This window comes from Coturnix japonica, chromosome 4 (genome assembly GCF_001577835.2).
Source record: "Coturnix japonica isolate 7356 chromosome 4, Coturnix japonica 2.1, whole genome shotgun sequence".
NCBI lineage: Eukaryota > Metazoa > Chordata > Aves > Galliformes > Phasianidae > Coturnix > Coturnix japonica.
Genome location: NC_029519.1, coordinates 52,740,335 through 52,765,134, shown reverse-complemented (window position 1 = coordinate 52,765,134; position 24,800 = coordinate 52,740,335). Strand labels below are relative to the sequence as shown.

The following is a 24,800-nucleotide window of genomic DNA, read 5'->3' as shown; positions in this document are numbered from 1 at the left end:
TGGGATCAGCAGTGCCATACATTCACTGGCATTTTCCTGAATCGTTTCAGAGATGCACCAGGTCCTGGCCTTGGTTATAATGGGGATTGCTGAGAGCTTAACACAAATCATGGCATGCTCTCAGAGGCAAGGGTATGAAATCACAGCAGTTGCTGCCAGTACACGACCTGGGGATCACATGAAGACCATCTTCCATCTCCCCTACCTCTTTTGAATGAAGAGAAGCGGCTCTCAACAGAGCCACTAGGAAGAAAAACAATAGTTAACTCACAGGCTGTGTTGCTATTCCACTGGTATTGACTGGCAGCACCAGGACACTACAGATCTGCCTTTCCCTTGCTGTCAGCTGATCGGTTGTGACAGTCCTAATAATGGTTGTGTCAGGAGGCAAGCAAAGAGATGCCACAAATGGATTGCACGTGTATAATTGCTTCAAAAACAAATCTGTTAATAAAAGGAGATGAGAAAATTGACGGAAAGAAAATAGCTTATTGCATGCTAATTTTCCAGCTTTCATATGCCTTCTCTCTTCTTTTTTCTTTATTCGGGTCACTCCTCCTGGGGGGAATCATAGTTAGCAAACTGAATATGGGAAGGATGTCTGTATAATGAATAATTACAATGATGTGTTTTCCACAATAGTCAAGTTCAGACAGATGGATTTGGCTGAAGAACTGTTACCTATCTGATAGCTCTTTCATGTCATTTACCCTCTCTCAGCTCTTGGAGTTTAAAAGCAATGAAGAAGATAAATGAAGAGGCCCAGAGAGCATAAAATCCCTTTGCCCACGTGTCTTCTAAGGTTCCATGATGTCCCACATGCATTATCCCTCTAGAGGAAACTGAAGATGCTGTAGTTTTTCTTCATAGAAATGCCAACATTCACAGTGGATGGGAAGGATTTTTTTTTTTTTCCCAGCCCACATCATATAAAAATCCATAACTGTTTCAGAGTCACGGTGCTTTGCCTTCTGTACGCTCTCTGTAAGCTGCTAGTGTACATAAGCAGTTGTGTAAATGGGCATTTATGGAGTTTGTGACTGACAAATACACTTAAGAACTGGAAAACTGAGTCATGCAGAAATAAGATAAAGAAGCTGAAACAGAGGAACAACAACAAGAAAAAGTGGATAATACATCTGATTGAACAATAAGGAGAGTAGTAGATAATTGGAGAAAATTGTGCCAAATAATGTGATCGATGCTTTTCTTGATGAGGGCAATAGTTGACAATAGTGAAAGCAGCTGCAAAACCAATAATACAAGCTCAGGCATGACCAGTAAATTACTGACTTAATTAAAGAAAAAAAAAAAAAAAAAAAAAAAGGAATAGAAAAATAGCATCTTTGTCTCTGAGATGTGTGAGGAATAAGAGACCATTGCTGATGGGGAGATGGACAGGTTTTCTGGCACAGGGGTACTGTACATTTGCAGTAACTGCTTGATGTGTCTATTTTGCACCTAGCATTTTTTTTTTCCCCTGCATCTAATTTATGCTACACAAATTTCAAAAATGGTGTCTGGGGAACAGTTATTTTCAGATTTGTAAGGAGATATTGGAAATGGCAAATGATAAGAGCAGTAATAGCAGCCAAGGGAAGTGAAACAAATATGAAGAAAGATTTGGACAATAATCTTTGATGTTGGTCATTTAACAATGATAAAGAAGACTCATTTTGTAGCTGACTGCTGCAAGCCATACTAAGATAGTTGATGGCTTTGTCAGTTCTTACACTTTTCATTGGGTTGTTTGGGGATATAGCATTTACAGGGTGTTATTTAAAGACAAAGTGTGCTTCATATTTATGCTTTCCTTAATTAAACGCTGTGCACCAGGGCTCAGGGTTCAGCAGAGTGATTGCTGCATGAGCTCTCTCCACTTGAGCAATGAAGAGCGAGTTGCTTTACATGACAGCATTTCATCTCTGTATGGCTGGGGACAGTAATGCATGAGCAGCAGGTGAAGGCATTAATCTCCTTAGCTATCCAGAAATGAACTGTCATGTACAGCAAGTTGTTCTCTGCTCCTGCTGCTACTCCTCTGCTTCGCATCCAGGATCATCTGTACATGCATTAAGCATATCCTTGGGGCAATGACAATTTTCGCTTGGGAGTAGCAGGCCAGGGAAATACAAAACCCCAATCTGCAAGGACAAACAGCAGCGGTGGCTGTGAGAAGTGCAGAGGCAGCAGGGATGGTGCAGGACATCTTGACAAGCCTGCAGATGACATAATCTGCAGGGTGCCACAGGGGAGATCCACAGGACTTGGCGGAAGCTGCTGTATGCAGTATAGTGGGCAAGCAGGTTGGTAATTGGTTGTCATGGCAGTGGGTGCAATACCAAACCCCAACTCCTTTCAGACTGGGATTTCTGCTCATCTGGCCAGAGTGCAGATTTTCCAACATGGCAAGGTGGATCCTGGAGGGAAACATGTCTACAGGTGCCAGAACAGGTTGTTCAGAGAGGCTGTGGAGTTATTCCCTTGGATATTGGCAAAAGCTGCCCAGACTTATCAAAGAATCACAGATTGGTTTGGGTTGGAAAGAACTTTTAAGATCTTCTAGCTCCAACCCCCCTGCTATAGGCAAGGATACCTGCCTGGCCTTGAATGCTTCCAGGGAGGGGGCATTCTCACAACCCCACTGGGCAACCTGTTCCAGTGTCTCACCACCTTCATGGTAAAGAAATTCTTCTTAGTATCTAGTCTAAATCTACCATGGTATTAGACACCCTGCTTTGGGTGACCCGGTAGGAGCAGGGACTGGAGTTGGAGCAAATGGACCTAGAGGTCCCTGCCAACCTCAACCACTCTGTGAAGTCACTTAAAACTCAGCTGCAGCTACAAGACAGTCATCACGTGGGGCAGTGTAAATTTAACATACCAACAGAGATGAATGTAATAGTGGTTTGTGGCTTTTTGTATGGATTCAGATTAAATTTACAGTGATGGAAAGAGTCCTCTGTTGAGAGTGTAGGGTGAGACTGTTATGTGTTACCAAACAGCAGAGGTGGCCTTGGGAATGAAGCAGCTCAGCTAACAGAGGTTTTGTGCATTAAAAGGAAGCAACAGCCCAGGCACCCAAGGTAAAATGCTGACTGTCTTGCTCTTACAATACCTGTTTTCAGCTGTGCTATAATGTGTTTTGGCATCAGCTCCATGTACAGTGGGAATCTAACCAAAATACACCCCTTGCTTTAAGTATGAACAGAGAGCTTCTGAGGTTTCTTGCATACAATTACTACCCAAGTGCACAGCTGCTGTTTTAATGTAGATATTCGCTTGTATGCTGTCATTTTGCCTCTTCAAAGGAAATGTGGCTCAGAGGGTAAGACTGAACAAGTACAAGTGAGTTTTTTTTAATGTAAGATCTTCATATATTGTGTCCAATAATAGATGCTATGCGTTTTCTATCCTTTCTGTTCCAACATTTGAACAGACACAAATTGTGACTATTTACTAAGTGTTTACAGATGTCTAATTCATTGATACCGTGTTCTTCTGGTCACAAACCAGAAACCTTCTGAACGAGATTACCTAATGTCAAAATTGGCTTGTGATGTTCAAGCCAAATAACCATTAAAAGCTCTATAACTGGAGAACCGCTTTAAACTGTACTATTTGGTCACACTCAAGAATAACACAGGATTAGCTCTTGCCTTACCAGTTTATTTGAATATTACAATTACTACTGTGTGTGTGGATAGATTTTGTATGAATATGGATTAAAAAAAATAAATCTATAGTTAGTTATTCCGAAAATCATAAAAGTAAATAGAAAAATTTAAGTTAGATGTTGGCTTTTGTGAGAGCTCCTATCTATAGTCATTATCTATATTCTTGGCTATGAGTCTTTTGCATTTGTGAGAACACAGTGGGATTCATGACTAGTAAAGCTGGCTGAAATTGGGAAGTAAAAAAAAAGGATGGGGAGAAGATGAGAGGAAAAAAAAACCAAAAATAAAACAACAAAACACCAAAAAGGTCAAGAGCACTGAGGAAAGAAAGGATTAAATGGGGAACAAAAGATATGATAGAAGACCAAGAAAAGTGGTAAAGAAGATCAGACATGAGGAAGGAGAAGGCAGGATTATTATATTTATGTCTTATGCTTAGCTTAGCTCTGTGTTTTTCTAGTGATGGCATTTATGATCAGAACTTGACAGATTCAGCTGAGGCTGAATATCAGCTTCCTTGGAAAAGGCTGGGGATGATGGGAAGGGAGATTAGAACACTGATTCATTGCTCCTCAGCTTGGATCCGACCTGCTGAGAAGCAATGACAAATAAACGGCATATAGTAATACAAAACATGTCCAGAAAAGCCTGCAAATGAATTGCATTTCTATTATTCCTTGACAGTGTTTCTTTTTGTTTTGGATTCATTCATTGACATTGCTGTGTTGTCTTTTTGAACCTAGGTCTGTATTTTAAAAATCAAACCCAAAGACATTCCTTCTCTTTTTGTGAGGACCACAGCTCTGACTCAGGCAGCAGAGTTACATGTGCAGAGGGTTCAGACATCAAGGATTTACATTTTTGTACTAGAAAGAGGGGGCAAAAAAAAATTCAACTTCTTGGAATAATTTGAGCTATTAATGAGCAGTACTGATATTTATTATTATTATTATTATTACTATTATTATTATTATTATTTAAATATCAATGGCAGGTATAAACTACCATATGTTCCTATACTAATGATGCACTTCTAACTCTGGCTAAATGACATGGTCCCAAGAGCTATCAAGTGTGTTAGCACCATTGTCATCCACAAAACAGAGCTAGATATCTCCCAGTATTTCTTATCTAGCAATCAGATCACATCATATCATTTCATATCTAGGATTTCTTATTCCCTGCTACTAGAGTTGGTCAAGTTAGAAATACCTCAGGCAGCCTTTTCTCTCCCTTTCTTCAGGTATGATTTCAGCTATGGGTACTGTCAAGGAAAGGCAATAGCATGAGTATCTCACCTATAATTGCAGTTTTGGAATACTTCTAATTTACTTCAAACTAATTAACAGTACTGAGATGAAAAACATCTTGGTAGCAACTCTTATTGTCTTTTCATGATCTGACACACCAATATCAATGGCATTTTCTGTTGGCATATGGAGAGATATCTATCTCTGTGGCTAAGAACTGTACATTAAAAATGAATGTAGCAGACAAGAAACTGTTTACAGATGAGAAAGACAAGCAAGATCCGGGAATTAACCTTAGGATGCCAGTCCCTGAACAACAGAGCTGTCTGCCATTCCACAAAACATAGGTGTTGCATCTGTTCTCAGTATTTACTGAGGGTTTCTCTAATTTACCATCACCAGTTGTAGTGTTGATTACTGAGTGTTGAGAAGTTTTCATTTCTTTCCCTTCCCTTGTGCATTCTTTCTTTTAGTGGCTGTGGAGTGAACCTGAAAAAACTTGGAAGGAAAGGGTGGGATGGTGGACAAGAGAGGTGACCACATGTTTTGCTGGTACTGAGGTTTTACACACTGTTATCCAGAAAAAGTCTTATGACTCTTGTCTGGGCATCCTACTAACGCTGTGTGTTTCATATTGATGGTGTCAGCAACTTCAGTTTGAACTATCTTGGACACTCCTGATGACAAAACAGCACTTCATGATTTGCAGGCACCTGGGTCGAGGGTTGAGGTGGAGGTAAAGAAAGAGCCAGTGGCCTGCTGTCTCATGTTCCCATTCAAATTTTTATGGTTTTTTTTTTTTTCAATTGTTTGAGAATTTGAGACTAAGAAATCAACAAGACAAAGGAAGAGAGTGTCAATGAATTTAGGCACTGCAGGGGGAAATCTGCGTTCTGTAACCATTTCATCCCTTTCACTCACTTCTGAAATAACTCTGTGAATGCAGAATGAGGGGTTCTGTGCTGCAGTGTCCTTCCATGGGCCCTGGGATCCATCCATCATCATTTCCAACTTTAGAAAATGATAGGGTGTTAATGTCAGTGAACTAGCTGCATTCTCCTTCCACCTGCCTTCATATGCTGAAGCTGCTGGTGGTAGGGCAGAGGAAAGGATTTGCTTTCCTGTTAATAAATGTGCTCAGAGGGGGACCTTGTCTATGCCTCCTGAAATAAACTGGCTCTGCACAGAGGACCCTAGCAGATTCAATCATCTTGTGGGTTCAAAAAGTAATAAGTCTCTCTTGCTTTCATTTTCTCTCTGGGGAAGGAATGCAGTTGATTATTTTGTACTAAGATTTGGTTGAACACCTTATTATTAGCTTTACTAGTATATATAGTACACACAATCTGTTGTTATTTGCATGAATGTGAGCATGACAGGCCTTTGCTTTTCATCTGCTTACAAAGTCCCATGTATTTACAAAGCCAATTGCTAGTCAAAATAAATAAATTAATATCCAAGTCATATGTCTGACCCTAAGCAACAATCTGCATTCTTCCATCTGTCTGCCTAAATACCTATGTGCTTAATTCGAAAAGATGATATTTGTCTAATTATTTTTCCCCTTTTTCTAGGTCTTTAAGGACATTTTTCCTCATTTTTTCACATCTTGTACTCAGATTCCCAAGTTACTCCCCTCCCCTTCTCTTTCTCCCTAGAAACCCTTGCTCAGAATTTAGCTAATGGATTTCTAATTCAATTTAGACTTCTGCTGGGATAAATCAGCCTCCTACAAAATAATTTATGGTTCTTGAGAAATTGGCTGCGGATGAAATTAGGTAACTAGAACTACGCCAATAATAATATCATTTAGATCCAAGGAAAAAAATAGTGAATCAGTAGATATTCATGAGGAGAATTAGTGTTAGTCTCAGAACAGTGGTCCCATCAGGACTCCTCTACCCCATGGAGAGAGCTCTTCGAGCACCTGAGATCAAACTTCTGCTCCAAGGCCTGTGTCTGAGCTGCACTGTGGGTGCAGAAGGAAACCAACATGAATTCAAGAGGTTACTGCAAGGGTGCAGAGAAAAACCTGGTACCTGTTGCACCTATCCTTGGCTCCAAAATATCTGAGATGTATTTCCTAGTGGTTCTGTAAACATAAGTTCATTTGTAGTCCTTTGTATAACTGCTACTGGCTGTTTAGTAAATGATGCTGATTGAGGCATTTTGAGGAAAGAACTTGAGTGCTGCATTGTGCACTCAGTTGTGAAGGTGTAATGCATTACAGTGCTAGCTGTTAGGCTGATGCATCCATTCTGCAGATGGGACCTTGAACCTGCCAGGACAGATTTCCCCACTGTTGCACAAGAGTATCCATTCCCTGGTCTCAGCTCAGTGCCTCAACCAGAATGCCAGCTGACTGAGCAGTTATTTGAGGCATGGGCAAGTTTCCTGTATTTCCTTGGAATGGAGTGATCCCACTGATTTAATTAACTGGGCACTTCAGATATCTCATGCAATCAGAATCCATAACATCCCACTAGACCGCAGTTTTATTAATAATGAGGCGTTAATCATCACTCTTTGCTGAGAAAAATGCTAGCACTGAAAGCATTAGAAATCTGGGAGCAGAGCTCTGCAGCAGTTTTAATAATGGGAAAAGTAAGGATATAAATAGCCATTCTTGCTAAAACCAAAGGACTGACATTTTAACCCTAGCACACTGATGCAAGAAGCAAGCTTAATTATTAATATGAAACAGCATAAAAAGCTAAGAAAGCATTTGCAGTGTACCACATCCAGTTATAGATCATCTCTCAAGCTGACAGTGCAGAACTCATTTCATGTGCCCTAGCCATAAACAAAATGTTTTACACAGGTTGATTTATATTAAACGAAGTTGTGTTGATGCTATGATTTACCACTAGCCCCATGTGCTTACAGCTGATGACTCTCCAGTCTGAGCTCTGTTGTCATTCCCAGGACATGAAAAAGCACTGAGAATCTTCTTTGGTTTTTGTTGTATTCAAGACACAGTGCTCAGACTGTGGACACAGCAGTCAGATGAGGAACCTGTGTCTGAACTTTTAATTCTACAAATACATAGTGTTAATTATCCTGAGATTTTTCTTGAACTGTATGCTTTGGCCTATGCCCAGGAAGCTTGTTTCCTCTATGCATTGAGGATATATTTTACGGGCTATAAAATGCATCCTACCTTTCCACCATAAAGGTTAAGTTAGGTCTTGTAAAAAGAGCTTTTTTGTATTATTGTACGAGGCTACCCACTTTCATCTTCATGTAAATATGTCGGGCTCTGTCCTGTGTGATAAAGAGTGCCTGAAGGGGACTTGAGAATGAATAGGTTTAACGAAAAGTATTTTAGCTTAAGCCTTGTCCATCTTTAATTAGTTATCAGGGTTAAAGGAGAGGTCAAGAGCCTGGAGCTGCTTCAGGACTAACGTGTCAAAGAAAAGTGAAGCCTAACACTGAAGAGGAAATGATGCTCCTTGGAGGTTCAGTAATTTTTGACCTTGTGTCAACCATTATGACTGCTAATGGCAATTCAACTGGGGCAGAAATGTTTAAAATCAGACTTTGCTTTGCAGGTGGTTGGGAAGGGATCTCATGCTATCATGCAAGCTCATTGCTAAGTAGAATCCAAAAGGAAAAACGTTTTCAGTTTGCAGACATTATCTGACCCTGTTCCTTCACTGTTTGTATATCACACTCATACTACAGAATAGAAAAATGGAGCATGTAGTCCCGACTGCATGAGCTCTACAAGAACAACCATGTCCAACACAAACCCTGTCAGTTTTGCAAGTAGGATAAATGCCCAGAGCTCACACTTAAAGAATACAGCATATGAACTCAATGAACTAACACTTATTGTCACTCTTTGTGATTTTGTTACTTGACAGAGAAAGGGAGATAAAGTTTATGAAACAGTCCTCAACCAGCTCAATTTTTAAAAAACATGAATCTTTTAGTAGCTTGAAAGAGATGGAAAGAGAGAAACAGGACAAAGGAGAGCAATCTTCCACATGATAATATTTACAAAGAAATTCCACTGATGCCATTTGTTGTTTACAAACCCTATTTTATTTTCACAAGTTGTACATTTGATAGCCTTGGTGATGTAACCAAACCATCCCAATCCATAAGCTCTTTAGAAGCACAAGAGCAAAGTTTCTACTAGAATTAATGGATGTGTTGTAAGGAAGGATGGAAGACACAGGGCTTTGCCTCTTCACTTGATATTAGCTTCCATCTTTATTTATCTACCGAAATGGTTAGACAACTTCATAATGAATATAATATGCAGATTACCCATTACACAAAGAACAGCTTGTTGCTTTTCTTATTCTACAGAAAGTAGTTTCAGTGCTTTGTGTGAAATTGCACTCTGTTCTGGCTTTTTCTTGCACTGGGTCCAATGCTAACAAATACCTGTGCCATCCGCTGTGTGTTTAGGCAGCAGCTTGTAGCCTGATGGAGTTTGTCTCAAGGCAGTGGTAAAGATCTGTATACAGCTTCTTAAATGTCGCGTCTGTATCTGTACCCATGTCTGTTGGATTGGCAACACAATCTACAAAGAGCTCTGTCTCTTACAGAAGGTTTCAAGAATCATTTTGAGGACACAGTGTGTCTTTGGATTGCTTCTGATCTGAGTGATGATAAAACTGCCATTGGCCTCAGGAAAAATAGTAAATTTAATTATAATTATGAGTTAAATGAACTGGGGGTAAATGCACTTTGGCAGGCAATGATACATAACTTGCACATTGCTTTTTAAAGCTAATGCCCAACCTTTAGTGCATCCAAGTGAAAAATAAAATTGTTTTCCCCCTTTTGATCTAAATCTCCTTTTTGTTACTCAGACCCAAATCAGATGAGACTATATTATCATCAGTATATTTTTACCAGGCTAAGCACCAATGCAGGAGGAAAGAAGGTACGGACAAGGTGGAGGAAAAAGGACCCTTATGTTCGGCATAGGAGGCCTATCATCAAACAGAAGAAACCTCCTTCTTGGACTCAATTTGATGTAAAAACGCAGTATTTCAGATATCTCAGATGACCGTGCCCTGGCTTTAGAAAGGGCTCCAGGTTGGCACCTGTGCCTGACAATGGATTGCACATTGCTTCCCAGGACCCGTATTGAAATTGCTTCCTTCGATAAGGGTAAAAGAAGGAAAGAAAGGATGTGTTTGGCTTTTGTTTCATGTGTGTATGTTTGGAGAGCAGGTTTCTGCCCAGCAGCCTCCTGATCTACACATGGCTGCTCAGTGTTGATGGCTTTCATTCTATACCATGCAGAGCCTGAGTTTGTTCTCCTGGGGAGGTGCCATTCAGCCAAGGTCTGTTAGGATTGTCTTACTGAACCCTTGTGGGTGCAGGAGAAGTTCATTCATCCTTCTGGTATTTATTTATTTCATTTCTGAACTGAACTCATCCAGTAAATGTGAGTCTGAAATTCCCCTCAGTACGTTCCCATTAGAGTTCAACAAGGTTCAGCATGCATCTCATTTGTGGGCTGCCACAAAGCCAAAGCCTCCTTTTTAGATACAGAAAGCCTGCAATGAATTCTACTGCAAGCAAGCAGATCTGAGCCTTCCAGGCTGGCTAAATGTGATGCTGCTGTAACACTGCAATCTTCCCAGGCTATTTGGTGAAATCTTTTTTCTACGAGACACTGAAGAATAAGGTGTGATTGTCTCATAAGGTGCCATCCTTGCAATCAGCTGGTTGCAGCACTGACAGAGGATACAGTGCTGAGAAAGCCACCTTCCCCTCTTTCTTCATAGGGTAAGGCAGGGAAATGTGCTTTCTCTTTTCTGTGGGTTCCTGGGATGGGGTAGGGGCAAGAGGGACCTCTGACAGGGCAGTAATTCTCTCCATCAACTTGCTTCTTGTTTACACATAACATCCCATTGTGTCTTTGAAGAAGTCCTGTTTCTCCCACTTCTCATGCTATTTGGCCTAATTTTTGTGGCATTTTCTAGCTCAGGCAACATAAAGGGGATATAAGGTGGAGGCACGCTATATGGCTTGCAGGATTTTTGCTTCCATGCTTCCCATCTGGTGGCAGAATGATATTGCATACCCATCCTGGGTATTAAGAAAATTCTGGCACCAAAGGACTTATAGTTGAGTGATTTGTCCATTCCTGTCTTCAGGAAGCATGCACTGTAAAACAAGCCATTGCCTCCATCCTGAGAAATCTGTCTTACCAAGGTAGCACCTGCTGTTAATCTCATAGTAAACAATACTCATTGTGCTAGAAAGCTTTTAATCATAACATTAAAAACCAAACAGAAATCCCATCCATACACTTAGCTCCGGCTGCCTTCCTTGCAATGCACAGGGAATCTTGCCGAGTGATGGGCATCCAAATGCAAACGGAATTAGCTTCAGAGCCATTCATTTTGAATTGCTCTTGACTCATTCTGAAGTGAATTCCATCTGAGAAGAATTTGCTGCAGGTCTCACACAAGGAGATAATGGTCCTATCTATTATGATCTAAGCAATAATAGTATAAGTCTCACAGTTCAGAAATATAGTGAGTTATACACTGGGCTGATGAGAATTAAATCTCAGTATATAGTAATAAAACTAGTGATCTAGAGATGAATAGATTGGTGTACGAAACACAATATTTTCCTGCCACAGATTAGAAGAGGGATACTAGTCCATAAAAAGGGAAGTGTACTATAAAATTTCTTTTTCCACTTGTTATGCTTGAAGTGCTATAATACATACAGTTTTACAAACAAGTGTATGAAAAGAATAAAGACCTTGACATCAAAAGGCTCTTGCTTAGAAAAAGGTTTGTTTTAGCTTCACAGAAAGTTAAATTAAAATTAAACTGAAATTTCTACATGCGTAATTCCGTGCCAGCTTCAGTGTTGATATAAGTGACACTTTACCTACTCTTATAGGTTTTGCATTTGATTTGCACTTAAAATATGTATAAAATTACCAGGTACTACAGAAGGCACATAGAAAAGCAAATCTGTATTCAGGCCAGCAACTAAAATAAAAATTCCAAATTAAATTTATAGATTAAAAGGACTTTTTAAAATTTACTTTCTTAATATGAATGAATTGCATAAGTGAAATCAGCTTAGCGGTACCATTAATCAGGTCTTTTGTCTTGCTAACATAAATCAGTCAATAGCAACAGATGGGCTGTACACTTTATTATGTGAAAATAAAGATGAATGTGACATATTGCAGAAGTAAACTTGCAGCTCAAAGTTGCTGAGCACAAAAAGAGACTTGTTATAACAGGGGAAAAGTGTGCATGACTTGTGTTCGTATTTGATCAAGGTTGTGAAGAAGCTATGGCCACAGCAGAATGGTTGGCAGTCATGTTTGTTTGTTTGTTTCCTCCAGACAGAGGAAAAATTGTCCAACTCCTTAGCACAGTTCAATATGAGCAATATAAATCTCGATTCTTCATTGAGCAACTGGGAGATGAAAACTTTAAATGACCAGAGAGAATCATCACGAAGATTGAGATCAAATTCTCAGACAAGATTTATCCCCTTGAGTAGAGATGGTGCACACTGTGACAGCTGACATCCACCTGTGCTGTAGAGACAGACACACTTGGCCACATATTTGCAACACAGTAATCCCTCAGCAAACAAAGTCAGAATCTGGAGCTCTTTTGAACAGAGAAATGACCCATGCTTAACTGGTCAGGAGAAATTTTGATGGAAGTATTTATTAAATCATAGGAAATATGGCTTAATGAAAGCACAGATTCATTAACTGACTTTAAGTTTTGCTGAAATCTTGCTTTGTAGAGAGCTGCAAAATTTCTGAGCATTTTCAAGTATCCTCTATTGCTGTTTTCAGAAGTAAATGTGTTTGATCTTTCAGAACAATGTATATGTAATATACTACTATTATAAATATGCATTCACATTGCTGTAAACATCACCATGAAAGCATAACAATATACAATTCCATTTAAGAAAAAAAAGAATGCAAAATTTTTATCTGAATTTGGTTCCAAATCCCACCCCAAATGAGCAGGCTGTGCTTTACCTGCAATACAACAGCATGAAACTTGGGTTGGGTCCTGTTTATTTGCTTCTCAGAACAGGCTTTTCCACCTATTTGAATGCAGCAGGCAAACCCACACCTTTGTATTTTCTGCAGCTCTCTTTCTCCCTTCTTTTAGAGTTTCTGTTTACATCTTTGCTAAGATGCAGTTAATTGGTCAGGCAGCAGAAGTATTGCTTTTGATAATGTGATGAAATCTAGTGGTGAAAATAAATACATTTATTCTTCCAGTCACCAGGAATTAGTGAAGCAATACTTGTTTAATTATGAGACATATGTGTGCTTTGTTAGTTTCCATCTGTCTGCTCACTGATTTGCAATTAAATGACCAGAAGAAAAAGATACATCCTGTGGCAATTCAGGGGAAATGATTCATCTCTAATGTTGCTGTGCTGCATGTGGTTGTGGACCAATGTGTGCAAGGGAGGAAGGCAGTGGGAAAGTGGGGAGTTATAGGCAGAAGAGGATGAGAAATGCTGGAAATCCTTTTGCTTCAGTTCAGGCACGTTTCCTTGTCAGGAAACCAAGTGTTGTGTTGCCTCACTTGCTGAATATCATCGTTCCCTTCGGGAAGAACTGGAGAGCAGAGCAGAGCAAGGGAGAAATACCTAATGAGAAGTGAACAGAGGACTGCAGAAAGGGTGTCTGGACTGGTCAGAATGGAAAGGGAAAGAGGAGGGAGGGAAAGTGTTAAAAATTAAACGGAACTATTTGCAGCACTGGAAATAGAAACTGAATTATTATTGTATGTCACAGATGTTCTCTTAGCTAGAAAATGCCAGGCTATATTTAGTGGTCCTTTCTTCGTATGTTGAACAGCACCATTGTTTTATCTCTGAAGGAGTGATGTGTCAATGAAACAAGCTCATTAAAATAGAGGGGAAAAAAAAGGTAGACAATTATGAATTAATGTGAAAAAGGTGAATGTATGCTATATTCATAAGCAGTTAAAATGGCTCACTAAGTCTTTTACTGCATAGGATCCTCCCATCCTCCCATCTCTAACAAAGATATGCAGCCTACCTTGCATAGCTCTGTGCCTGGGCAGCCAGCTGCCTTTTAGTCCCGTTTCCTCCTTCTGTCACTGCTCTTTCTCATCATTCTGCAAGGCTATGGCTGGAAGGAGAGACTTCCATGATCGTGTAATTCTGGGCACAGCTGTCTCAGGCATGTCTTGGGTATGGTAAGGAGCTGCCTAACATTTCATCTTCAAGAAGACCTGAAGGGAGGTGATAGCCAGCCTCCTGCAGGACTTTTAGTTTGATGTTCTTTGCTGTTTTATTGCTCATCAGCATCGTCTGTCACTGTTTACAGCAATAAATGCTTCAGAAGCAGAAAGGAGGAGGTTGAGTAGAGCTCTCAGGACCATTAGCTTATTGCTGATGGATTTGTCACCATTTGGTGACCTCCTCTGGCCCCGCCCTCCCCAAATTCTTGTGCACATTGGCAACAGGTGGGTGGGACAAGGGTTGTTCTCAACCAAAGTGATGCTTTCTCCACTAAATTGGTGTTTTCTAGTGTATAAATACTAAGCAGGAAGGGGCAAAAGGGCTTGAAAGAGAGGTTTGAGAAGAGGGGACCAAGAGAAGAAGGAAGGTACATGGGTTGTTATTCCTTCTTTTTGTTTGGACTCTTTTCCATCTTCACCAGACTTCTTGCACTGAATTTACTCATGACCAGCAGCTCCAGGGAGGTGCACATGTTCCTTAAATCTATAGCATGGTGTTGCACTGAGCCAATGTTTCATCCTCTCACAGCTGCCATGCCCTGCATTGCAGCTCCTGGTGGCAACAGGGCAGATGATGGTGCTGCAAGACAAATACGCTAAATACAGCTTGATACTCTCATTATCAGTCTTAACAACAGTCTGAATGCTGAACAAAGAGGCACAGGCTGGACACGCATTTAGAATTCTGCTCTTAAAGTAAATTTAAAGTTGTTCATCTAAAATGAAAGGCGTTATTTCCTGTTTGTAACATCCTCAGCCTATACTTGCTCTGTGCATTCACTTGATTAAACACAGCAATAAGTCACAATAGTAAAGTGTGACCTTGAAGCCTTCAAAAGTTTCTATTATTTCATTTTACGGTTTTGCAGTCAACTCTCCCAAGCGCTAACATAATGTTTTATTGCTTGTGTTGCTGGGGATGATAACAAAAGGCTGTTCCCAGTCATGTGAACGTGCACATCGCTGTCACATCACATAGAGAATGGAGAGCTGAGGATGTAAAGAAAAATTTCTTCTAGTCTGCAAACAGCAGTGAATTTAAGCCTCTGTCTAAGAATGCTCCTAAAATAATCTCTTATTTGAAAAGCATGCTTAGGAAGTGTTTGTGAGTCTTTGACAGCTGAATTTTGGTTGTTTCATTTGTTCTTCTTGTTTCTTTTTTTGCAGATGATGACTTTTTTCATGAACTTCCAGAAACTTTTCCTTCTGATCCTCCAGAGCCATTGCCCCACTTCCTTATTGAACCTGAAGAAGCTTACATTGTGAAAAACAAGCCTGTGAATCTGTACTGCAAAGCAAGCCCAGCCACGCAGATCTATTTTAAGTGCAACAGTGAATGGGTTCATCAGAAGGACCATGTGGTGGATGAGAGAGTAGATGAAACCTCTGGTGAGTTTCCATTATGTCATGAGAATTAAAATGCTGCATATCAAGCCAACCTTTGAAATCTAGCAGCTATTCATATGGCAGCCACTTTTCTCCTGATACATTTGTGATTTCTGCAACTGGCAATACTGAGCACTAGCTGTCATAGCACAGAGGTTGTGTCTGCATCCGCATCCAAAATGTGATTTGGAGAGGGTTCTACTCTCATCTGAACCAAAAACCGTAAGGACCTTGCTTAAGCAATAGAGAATTGTTTCCTCAGCCAAATCTACCCCTTTGTTCACTTCTCTAGTGTCACACAATCTGAGTGGTTGTTCTGCATTTCAGGTACAGACCAGGAACCAAAGTTTCCACAAAGTGCTGAAGAGCATATGAGTTGTTCCTAGAATAGGGTTTCTGGGGAGGGAGATCTGGGGGAAAAAAGGAAAAAGAAGAAAAAAAGAAAAGGAGAAATGTATTAGTCTTTTAGCATGATTCTATGAAGGAAGGAGAAAGTACACATGGGTACAGTTTAGAGCAAGGTATTGATCCAGAGAACGCACCTGGCTATTATTCCATTACATTTTTCACCTGCTACACGGAGCCCATATGATGGAGGACTGCAGTATGTTAGAAAGGAAAAGAAAGAAAAAATAGCCCAAAGCCCAGTGCCTCATCCTTCCCAGTCAGTATCAGAAATTCAATGGCACTCATGGGGACTGGAGGCAAAGCTTAAAAACTCGAACTATTATCTAGAGGAAATCAAAGATATGATTGTTCCAGTTTGGAAAGACTGGTAATCAGTTGAGTTGGAGTCACAAGGAGAGAAGGGAAACTTACTTCAAAAACTCAAAACAGCATTTTTGATGGCTCTGAGAAATAGCAGGATACTAAGCAAGAAGGTAACTTTCATTTGGGAATTACACCACCACTTGGTCTAATTACTTAGAAAAATAACTCTACCAGATGTCTTGGAAGTCTCTTGTGAACTGGCTTTTATTTGTTTCGGCTCATTTATTTGTACAAAGATCAAAAGCATAAGCTTTTAACAGTACTGTGGTGTTCTCAGCTTGAGAAAGAGAAGGTGGGTGTAGGGAAGAAAGACTCTGGAGAAAATCTATATTAAACTTTGGGCCGCTTTATTTGATTGTAAGAATAGGCTATTCCAGCAGGGTGGATGCAGCACAAAAACTCAAAAAGAAATATCTTAATATATCAGCTTTTTTTTCATTTCTTTTTTTTTTTTTTCCCCCACATCCATGGTAGTACACTGCTGTGAAGGACAAACAAGAGAACAGCTATCACTGTTAGTTCTTTAAGCTTTTATCAACATCAGTATTCAGTGCATTATAGCTTCTGCGCAGTACAGTCAGAGGCAGCTTTGAAAATGAAGGGTCTGTTTTTTCTCAGTAACCTAGAAGAACTAAGACAACATTTGTTTTGAACTCAGCAGTTCTGTGCTGATCTGGAGGAGGAAAAAATAAGTTTCTAAATGATTGTTTTCAGGTTTCTTCTTTCTGATCTGAAATGGGGAATTAACATTCCACCTAAACAGTGAAAAAATACAGCTAGCCTAATTATGGAAAAGCTAATGTAAGGCCTGTAAAAATCAGTTGTGAATCATGTGCCTCAAAAGACAACACAAACAACGAGTAGTTGTCCATCCAGTTACAAAACAGAACTACTGAGTAAAGCACTGCTCTGTATTGAGAAAAGGAATACCTAAAAATGCTGCATATTTACTGAGTAACCTGACTTAAATACCAGAAGTCCACACATCGTTAATGTATAATCTAGTGTTAGTGTGTTGGGTAAAATTGGTGTAATAATGCCCAACAAAGTGCAAGATGGAGACAAAAGCATTATATTAAAGCTAAGAACTTTAAACATAACAAGACAGAACAACAAATTATTGAGAATGCCTAACAATAAATGCATTCTGTGAGCCTTACTATGGGAGGTAGTTTACATTTAGGAAACACTGACTTAAGAGCTTGAGCCCAAAATAAGAGCAAGTTACAAAGCTGGCTCATCCTGTTAGCACCCTTGCTCTGCAGCACAGCTTACAAGTCTGAGAGTAATGCTGATGTATGGGCATTAGTTTTCAATGCAAGTGAAAAATTCATTGCAACACTTCTTTTGTTTTTTTCAAAATCTCATTCTAGAAAAACTTCATGGTGCTACAAAACGATTTGAAGCAGAGAATGTAGAAGCCTAGTCTTGAAAAGAGATGCATCTGAATATATTACAGGACAAATGTTTTGAATGATAAACAGCAGCGATTGCATGTAAACAAAACGCATGTCCAATTAGAGATACTACTTTAGAGAACCTACATTTGTCAGTCAATGTGGTTGATGCCAAAAGATTGGTTAATGCGTATGACAGGTGCAACATTTGTGCATCTTTCTCTGCTTAAACTGAGAATCTACAGCTCATAACTGAGTGTTGGATATAAATGGATAAGCAGTGTGTTTAAGGTAGGAGTAAACTTGTAGGTAAAAGAGAAACTTTTTTTTTTTCTCTTCAAAATAATGGAAACTCAGGAGAATGTATAACTGCTGTAGGAGGATTTGGAGATGAAGTTGTAGGCTACTGTGGCTTTGAGGATTATTGGTGCCTAAAGAAAAGGCACTAAACTTAAGAGGTGATCAGCTTGGCAGCTTGCACCAGCCACCCAAAAGCCCTTTGACTTTTGAGGCTACTTAGGTCTCTTTTGCTTTTTATTTTACTGCTAGTTTGAACAGTAGTTATGACACAGGGCACAGCAATAGCATGTGAGCTGCACAGAAGGTGCTGCTTCTGGTTTCAAGCTTGTGGAGAAGGAGGCTGGAGAAAAAGTCCACAGACCAGGGTGTGCCTAGTATCTGTGCATCTGCTGAGAGGAGCTGTGTGACTGTCTATGCATGAAGTGGGTTTGTTGCCCTGTCTGCACATGCAGAAAGGCTCATAACATTCAGTGTGTCTTCTTAGAGCACCTCTAACAGCAAATGCCTTGTTTACTCATCTTGTAATAACACAGAGCTCAATGAGATCTCATTCATAAAGCGTTTCTGCTGCTCAATCTTGTAAGACAAGCTACTGAGAACTCAGCACATTCTTCTCCTGTGGCATTTTACCATTCCTAAGGTCTGTTCTGCACAAATATGAAGAGGTGCACCACGCTGAGATGCTCTTCAGCTGCCATTTTTGAATGAGACTTTCCCTCTCTGGCCCTCAGGTAGTAAAGCAGAGCAAAGGAACCAGATAAACAGGCAATAAAATATACGACAGAAAAATAGTAAAGGTCAAGTATGCTTTCTTTTCTACAGCAGAAGTTATGGGAAAGAGAGGTGTCTACAGTACAGGTACAACACCAGCAGTACTTCATCTAGGAATTGTAAATGATGCATAAAAGAGGGAAATATGTTTTGATTTGTGAAAGATTATATGCTCATGGACTTTGAGTCTGTGACAAGGAATTAAATCTACCGAGAGATAATTAACTCTTCCTATAAAGCAAATTTGTTTCTGACACCAATAAAACTAGAGAAAACAGCACAGCAATAATTGTGGTGCAAGAGGAGGAATGAGAGTGCAGTAATAATCTCATTGAAGAGAGCTGCTAGACGCTAATAATGACTATATTAAAAATGCTAATTTTTAAGAGAAGAACAATAAACACTTCTCCTGCACTTGTTTATATATATGTACATATATACATACACGTGTGCATATATCTTTTTCTCTATAATGGAAAAGGTACAAAGTAAGAGTTATATACCTATGCACTTTGTGCTGTGTGCTATTTTTAAACAGTAGGTAAAGCTTTGCAGTGAGGAACATGCGCAGGGACTCTGTGGGAGTTGTTGCCTTCTGGCTGGAGAGAATGAGAACAGTAACAGTAACAGGGTGTTCTAGTACCACTTTATTTAATCAAATTGGCCTGAAGAGAGTCTGGCAAAAAATTCCGATGATTGAGCCTGAGAAGCCAACAGCTTTACTTAGAAAATCATTAAATTTTGCTTTAAACTTCAGACTCTCTGGAATTTTTCTTCTTTATGAAAAAGTTAAGCATTTTCATAAAGAAGTCAAATGGGTGCTTTGAAAATCTTTAGTGCACATCTTTGACTTTCACTTCCTGTGTACATGAAATACAAGGCAAGTCATGGTCTTTTTTTCTATGTTTTCCTGGAATATTTTCCCATTAATGTGGAAAAAAAAATATATGTAAAGAAATAAGAACACTGGTTTTAAAAAGCAAAAATGGAAGTTGTTTTGAGGGAGCACATTTGATTTTATGACTGACTTTCATAAAAGATAATAGCAAAGAAAGTAAAAGGAACCCTGCAGAGCTGCTGCTATTGGGGGCAAGAGGATCCCACTGTTAAAAAGTGGGAAGCTTAATAGCATCAATAATTATTAGAGAAATTTTTGCACATTTTCCAATTTATTGTGCCTCTGAAATTGGCTATGGAAAAAGATTTTATCTTGCCTTTTTATGGAGAAATATTTCCACGCAGAAAAAAACATTCTGTAGTGGCAGAAAAGTTGCAGACATGCAGAATATCAGGACCTTGCACCACTTTCTTTTGTCCAGAGAAATTAATTGCTGCTAAATCAGAACAGAGAGAAATCAGGAGTACCGCTTATCCATTTGGATATGCATTGTAATAGTTTCCCTATAAGTATTATGGTGAAATGATATGTTTATAAACCCTCTCTCATTCTCTGCAATGGCAGTGACTTCTTCTTCTCTTTGCTTTAAGCAAAGAGTCTGGAACGCTTAAATTGCTAATGAAACATATAGAGAAATTTGGTCAATACTCTACCGGCCTTCATCTTATTTTTCTCAGGGAGAGAAAGACTCGGGGGGTTTACTGATTCCCTCCTGAGTGCTCCCAACTATCAGAAAGATGGAATAAAGACTCCTGCACCTGTCCTGAGAGCTCAGCTAATAAAAAATGAACATCCTATCTGTGCCATCACAGAGGAAAGACATGCTGAAGGATGCTCTGTTAAGGACCAGGTGAAATCACCAATTCTTTTACCCATCTCCAACCTTCAGAAGCAGGATCTCAGAGGACCTAACATCTACCAGGAGCAGCCTAGTCCCACTTACCCCTCAGTGAGGAATAAAGGTAACTCCCTGGACTTCCCTTGAGCTGTCCCTTCCACTCATCACTTCTCCTCAAATCAACAAAACCAATGAAGTTAAAATCTAGATCAGAATAAGATTTCTGCCTGCTGAAGGTAACTTCTCAAACTGTACTCAGCAGGGTAAATATGTTCCTCTTTTCAGACAGAAGTCTTAGACTTCGGCATTTCAGTCTCTTGACGTATCTGCTGCTGTGATTCTTGCGCTTACCTCCCACCATTACCTTTTTCCATTAATAATGTATTTCTGGATGACTTGTAGATTTGATGAAAGGAGACTGAGCTTTTGACGTCTGGTCAGCATTGATCTGGCAAATAGGAGGTTGTTACCTTAAGCAATGGCTTTGGCAGAATGTCAAGGGAGTAGGCATCCAGCTAGCTAAATCTTTAATAGTTCTCCCTCAACAGAGAGATCAAAGATTGACGTCTACGCTTTTGCCTTTAAGGCAGTTCTTGCAGGATGCTGCAGCCAAGACAGTGTGGAGAAGCCTCCACAGTGTCTCTGCCATTCTGGCACCATTTACAGAGACAGAAATATCACTTCCACAGCACTCAGTTTCTTTTTCTCTGTGTGTATAGATATCATGAAAGCTCTTTTGGTGTTTGTGACATGATGTTTCGAGGCTGCATTGCCCTAGCAAACAAAAGCCCCAACAGCTTGTTTGACCTCCAGCTAACATTCCTTGTTGAAGCTGGGACTTTTTATTATAAGAAGATCATCCTACACCCTCTCATTTTAAGCAGTTGTGTGCTTTTGTCCTGGTATTTTTCATGAACAACAGAAGCTATTACTACTGTTAGAATGCAGGAATTCTTTGAATATCAGCAGTGGAAAACTTAATTTAGGAGTTCAGATAGGAAATTTAGGTGCCATGTAAGAATGAGTGTAGGAGAGGAGCACAGAGGGGTACCGTTTTCCTTGTTTTCTGTGACCTCCTGTTCTTTTCCTTCTGCACGTATTTCTTCCTTAATGTCTGTTTGTCTCTTCATGACCTACTAAAGCCTCCTCATTCTCTTTAATATTTTTCAAGTGTTCAAAATATGACCAGTTTCCCTTAGCAACTTCAGTAAGGAAATGACAAGTGGTAGTAAATGCTGCAGTTATGCCTGTGCCTGTAATATTTTTACTCTCTGGGGCAGAATACCATGGGATTATGTTAGTATGGATAACCATATACCATAAATAAGGATTGTTTTCATTCCACTGTTGTCATAAGCCATTTTATTTTCTGTTTGTCATTGTATCAAATCCATTACAAACATCAAGCACTCTGATTCAAAATAATTATTTCTTAGCAACCTATTGCCAATTTTCAGCTCTATACCTTCAGTACTCTCCCCCAAGCCAACTCATTTCAAGGAAATTTAAAAATGTGTCCATGTATCTTTACCAAATACTTCTATTAACAGTTTGGAGATATGGGCTGGAATTTATACTCTAGTACATTTTCTATAGTAATTCTAACTGCTCTCTGCAAGGATGCTATAAGTGAAATATGCCTATATGTATGGTCTGAAAGGCTGCAGCGGGTCCAGAAAAAAAGCAGCAATCTCTGCTCCCAAGGGACCAAGATTCTATGAAAAGGTACAGGTTGTTTACTTATCTAGAAATATATGAGCATACTCACACTATTTTATTATTTTATATTCTGTTTGGTGCAATTTCAGGTGCCACTCAGGCCTCCATTCTGCTCATCACTCCCTGTGACCCTCTCTCCTTTCCCAGCCAGCACCTCCCAAATCAACTACAGGCACCATGGTCCCCATGATCAAGGGAGTACCCCACAGCAAAGCTACTGTAGGCATTTTTACAAGAAGACAGCTTCCTCTTTTATCTTGAGTAATAAGTACATTTCAATTGAAAAAAAGAGTTTTTAAAAACTTCAGAAGCAACACATATATGTTCCTCCAGAGAATCTCCATTTTCTGGGATAAAATTTCAAAATGATGATGTCTTTTGAGTTTGAGGTTTTGTTTTGTTTTGGTTTTGTTGTTACTGTTGCTTTTTTTCTATTGAAAGAAGCGGAGACATCAATAAGGTCAGTACTGACCAAAGGAAGGGAAGTTATATTTTTGCATAGGGAGTAAGTACATTAGGCCATACATTGGCTCTTCTGCTTATAGGTAATGCAAAACCATCAGCTGAACCCATAATTTATTCTCTTTAGTATAGAAGATTGCAACAGACCTTGTGGATTTTGAATTTGTACTCTACCGATTATTGTATTTATGGTAAATAACACACTTACAATGCATATATATTACTATATAATTAATTTCTTCATTAATCATACAGTGCTTCAGAGGTTTTTTATCCCCGTAAATACGTGTGGAAGGCAACTTCTAGCTCTTGCCTCTAGACACCTTCTTTTAATGCTCATAGCCCTGGGCACCTGCCTGTTCTTGTGCTACAGCTGTTTTTATGAGTAATAGTAATAGTAATAGTCTCATGCGGGTTGGAAGGGACCTTAGAGATCATCGAGTCCAACCCCCGGGATTCGAGCCTCTGTGCTGCAGAGCGGCACTTCTACCACTTGTGCCACAGGGGCATTCGAACACCCGGACCCCGGTGTTGCAACGCAGCACTTCTACCACTGCACCACCGGGGCACACTAAGATACCCTTCTGAATATTCCCAGCTTACACCTTATTTCCTCCCTTCTCATTTTTTTCCTTCATGAGGCCCTTTGTTACAGACTCATAATCTTGTTAATCCCCTTAGAATCCAAAAAGACATATTTAGGCATTTGTCCACTCACCACAGCTTTGACCAGCACTTCTTTGGTTTTCCACTTTTGCCCCTTGTCTCCTTTAGAACTGAAAGCCCTTTGCAGGGGATCTGGGGTCCCCGTGGAGAAGCTGGTCAGCAGCCTATAAGACCAATGAGTTTTGGCTTTGTTTGCCATGGGAAGTGAGTTTCAGTTGCTTTGTGGATACAGGAATGGAGAAGAGTAGAGCAGGGACCTTGTGTGCTGCCCAACAGAAGGGCTGCAGACAGTAGCAGCCTGAGAAGGGATGTTTGCATCCTGTAGATGTATGTTTCTTATAAGAGAATGGCTCAGTCTGAGGTCTCTTTGTGAAAATCCCTGAAAGTATTCAGGGAAATAGAAGGTTCAAATTATATCTTACCTTTCCTTTACTGAGAACAAGAAATAGCCCTGTTTTCACTAAGCAGGTGGGCCTCCAAATAGTTTCTCAGGGGGCATGGCAGAGTGGAAAATGTCACACTGCTCTGCCCCATCCAGAATCTAAATTTGTGCTGCCTTTATGGGTTCACAGCTTGTACTTATTTTATCCTTCCTGTGCACTCCTCCTTCATAGTGAGCAACATGATGTGCTGGGTACCAGAACAGCTGCCATTCACTGCTCTTTATTATTATATTTTAATAGGGTGCCTTTCAGAACTCATAACTTCTCATCCTTCTTCATATTTTGATTGCAAGAGCAGAAAATACATCTTCCATCAGTCTCTTCTGCATCTCCTTATCCTCCTGAACACTGATCTTTGGGCCTTTATGACCTTTTCCTTTATTTGGTCCTAGATTTGATTTTAGAGAGGATTGCAGTTGGTTGATTGCTGCTTTGGGCTTCCCAGAGGCTTGTGTAACAATACCACTGCAATGAGTGGGATGTGGAAGCAGGCAGACCTTCAGGTTTGCCTGACAAAAGTCACTTCACTTAGTGCATTGAGCTTCTCTGAAAGCGGCTGCTTAACTTATTTTTGATACAATATACAGCATACCCCTAAATTTGCCATGAAACGTGATGCTGAACACACAGAACAGTGACAGAAAACAGTGTGACTGTGACACATCTTCCCCAACCTTCTGTTCCCATGTAAGTGGGATAAAAAAAGGGAAAAACATCTTGAGAATGCTCCCAGGTGACCCTTTGTGTCATGTTGTTTCTGTCCTTGGTTCCACAATGCTGCACCAGCCACTGAACTATGTCACTGCATCAAGCACACAGAAATGGGGCAGCTTTACCTCGTCTTTGCTTCTCAAATCCATTCAGAAGGGGTGTGGTACATGCATGCATGTATAAATGTATGTGGTTTTTTTTTATATAAATATGTCAGTAAGTCAATAACAAAACATCTTGATGTACATTTTTACTTTAAA

The 24,800-nt window shown here is 39.8% G+C and overlaps 1 protein-coding gene across 2 annotated transcripts in view; it reads left to right on the top strand.

Moving 5' to 3' along the window:
- The window catches only part of UNC5C (unc-5 netrin receptor C), a 234,020-nt gene that overhangs the window by 132,663 nt on the left and 76,557 nt on the right, over positions 1 to 24,800 (top strand). For both annotated transcript variants that reach the window (XM_015862012.2, XM_015862013.1), the window contains exon 2: positions 15,346 to 15,567. In XM_015862012.2, coding sequence (XP_015717498.1) covers positions 15,346 to 15,567 — 222 coding nt within the window. The remainder of the gene's footprint in view (positions 1 to 15,345; positions 15,568 to 24,800) is intronic.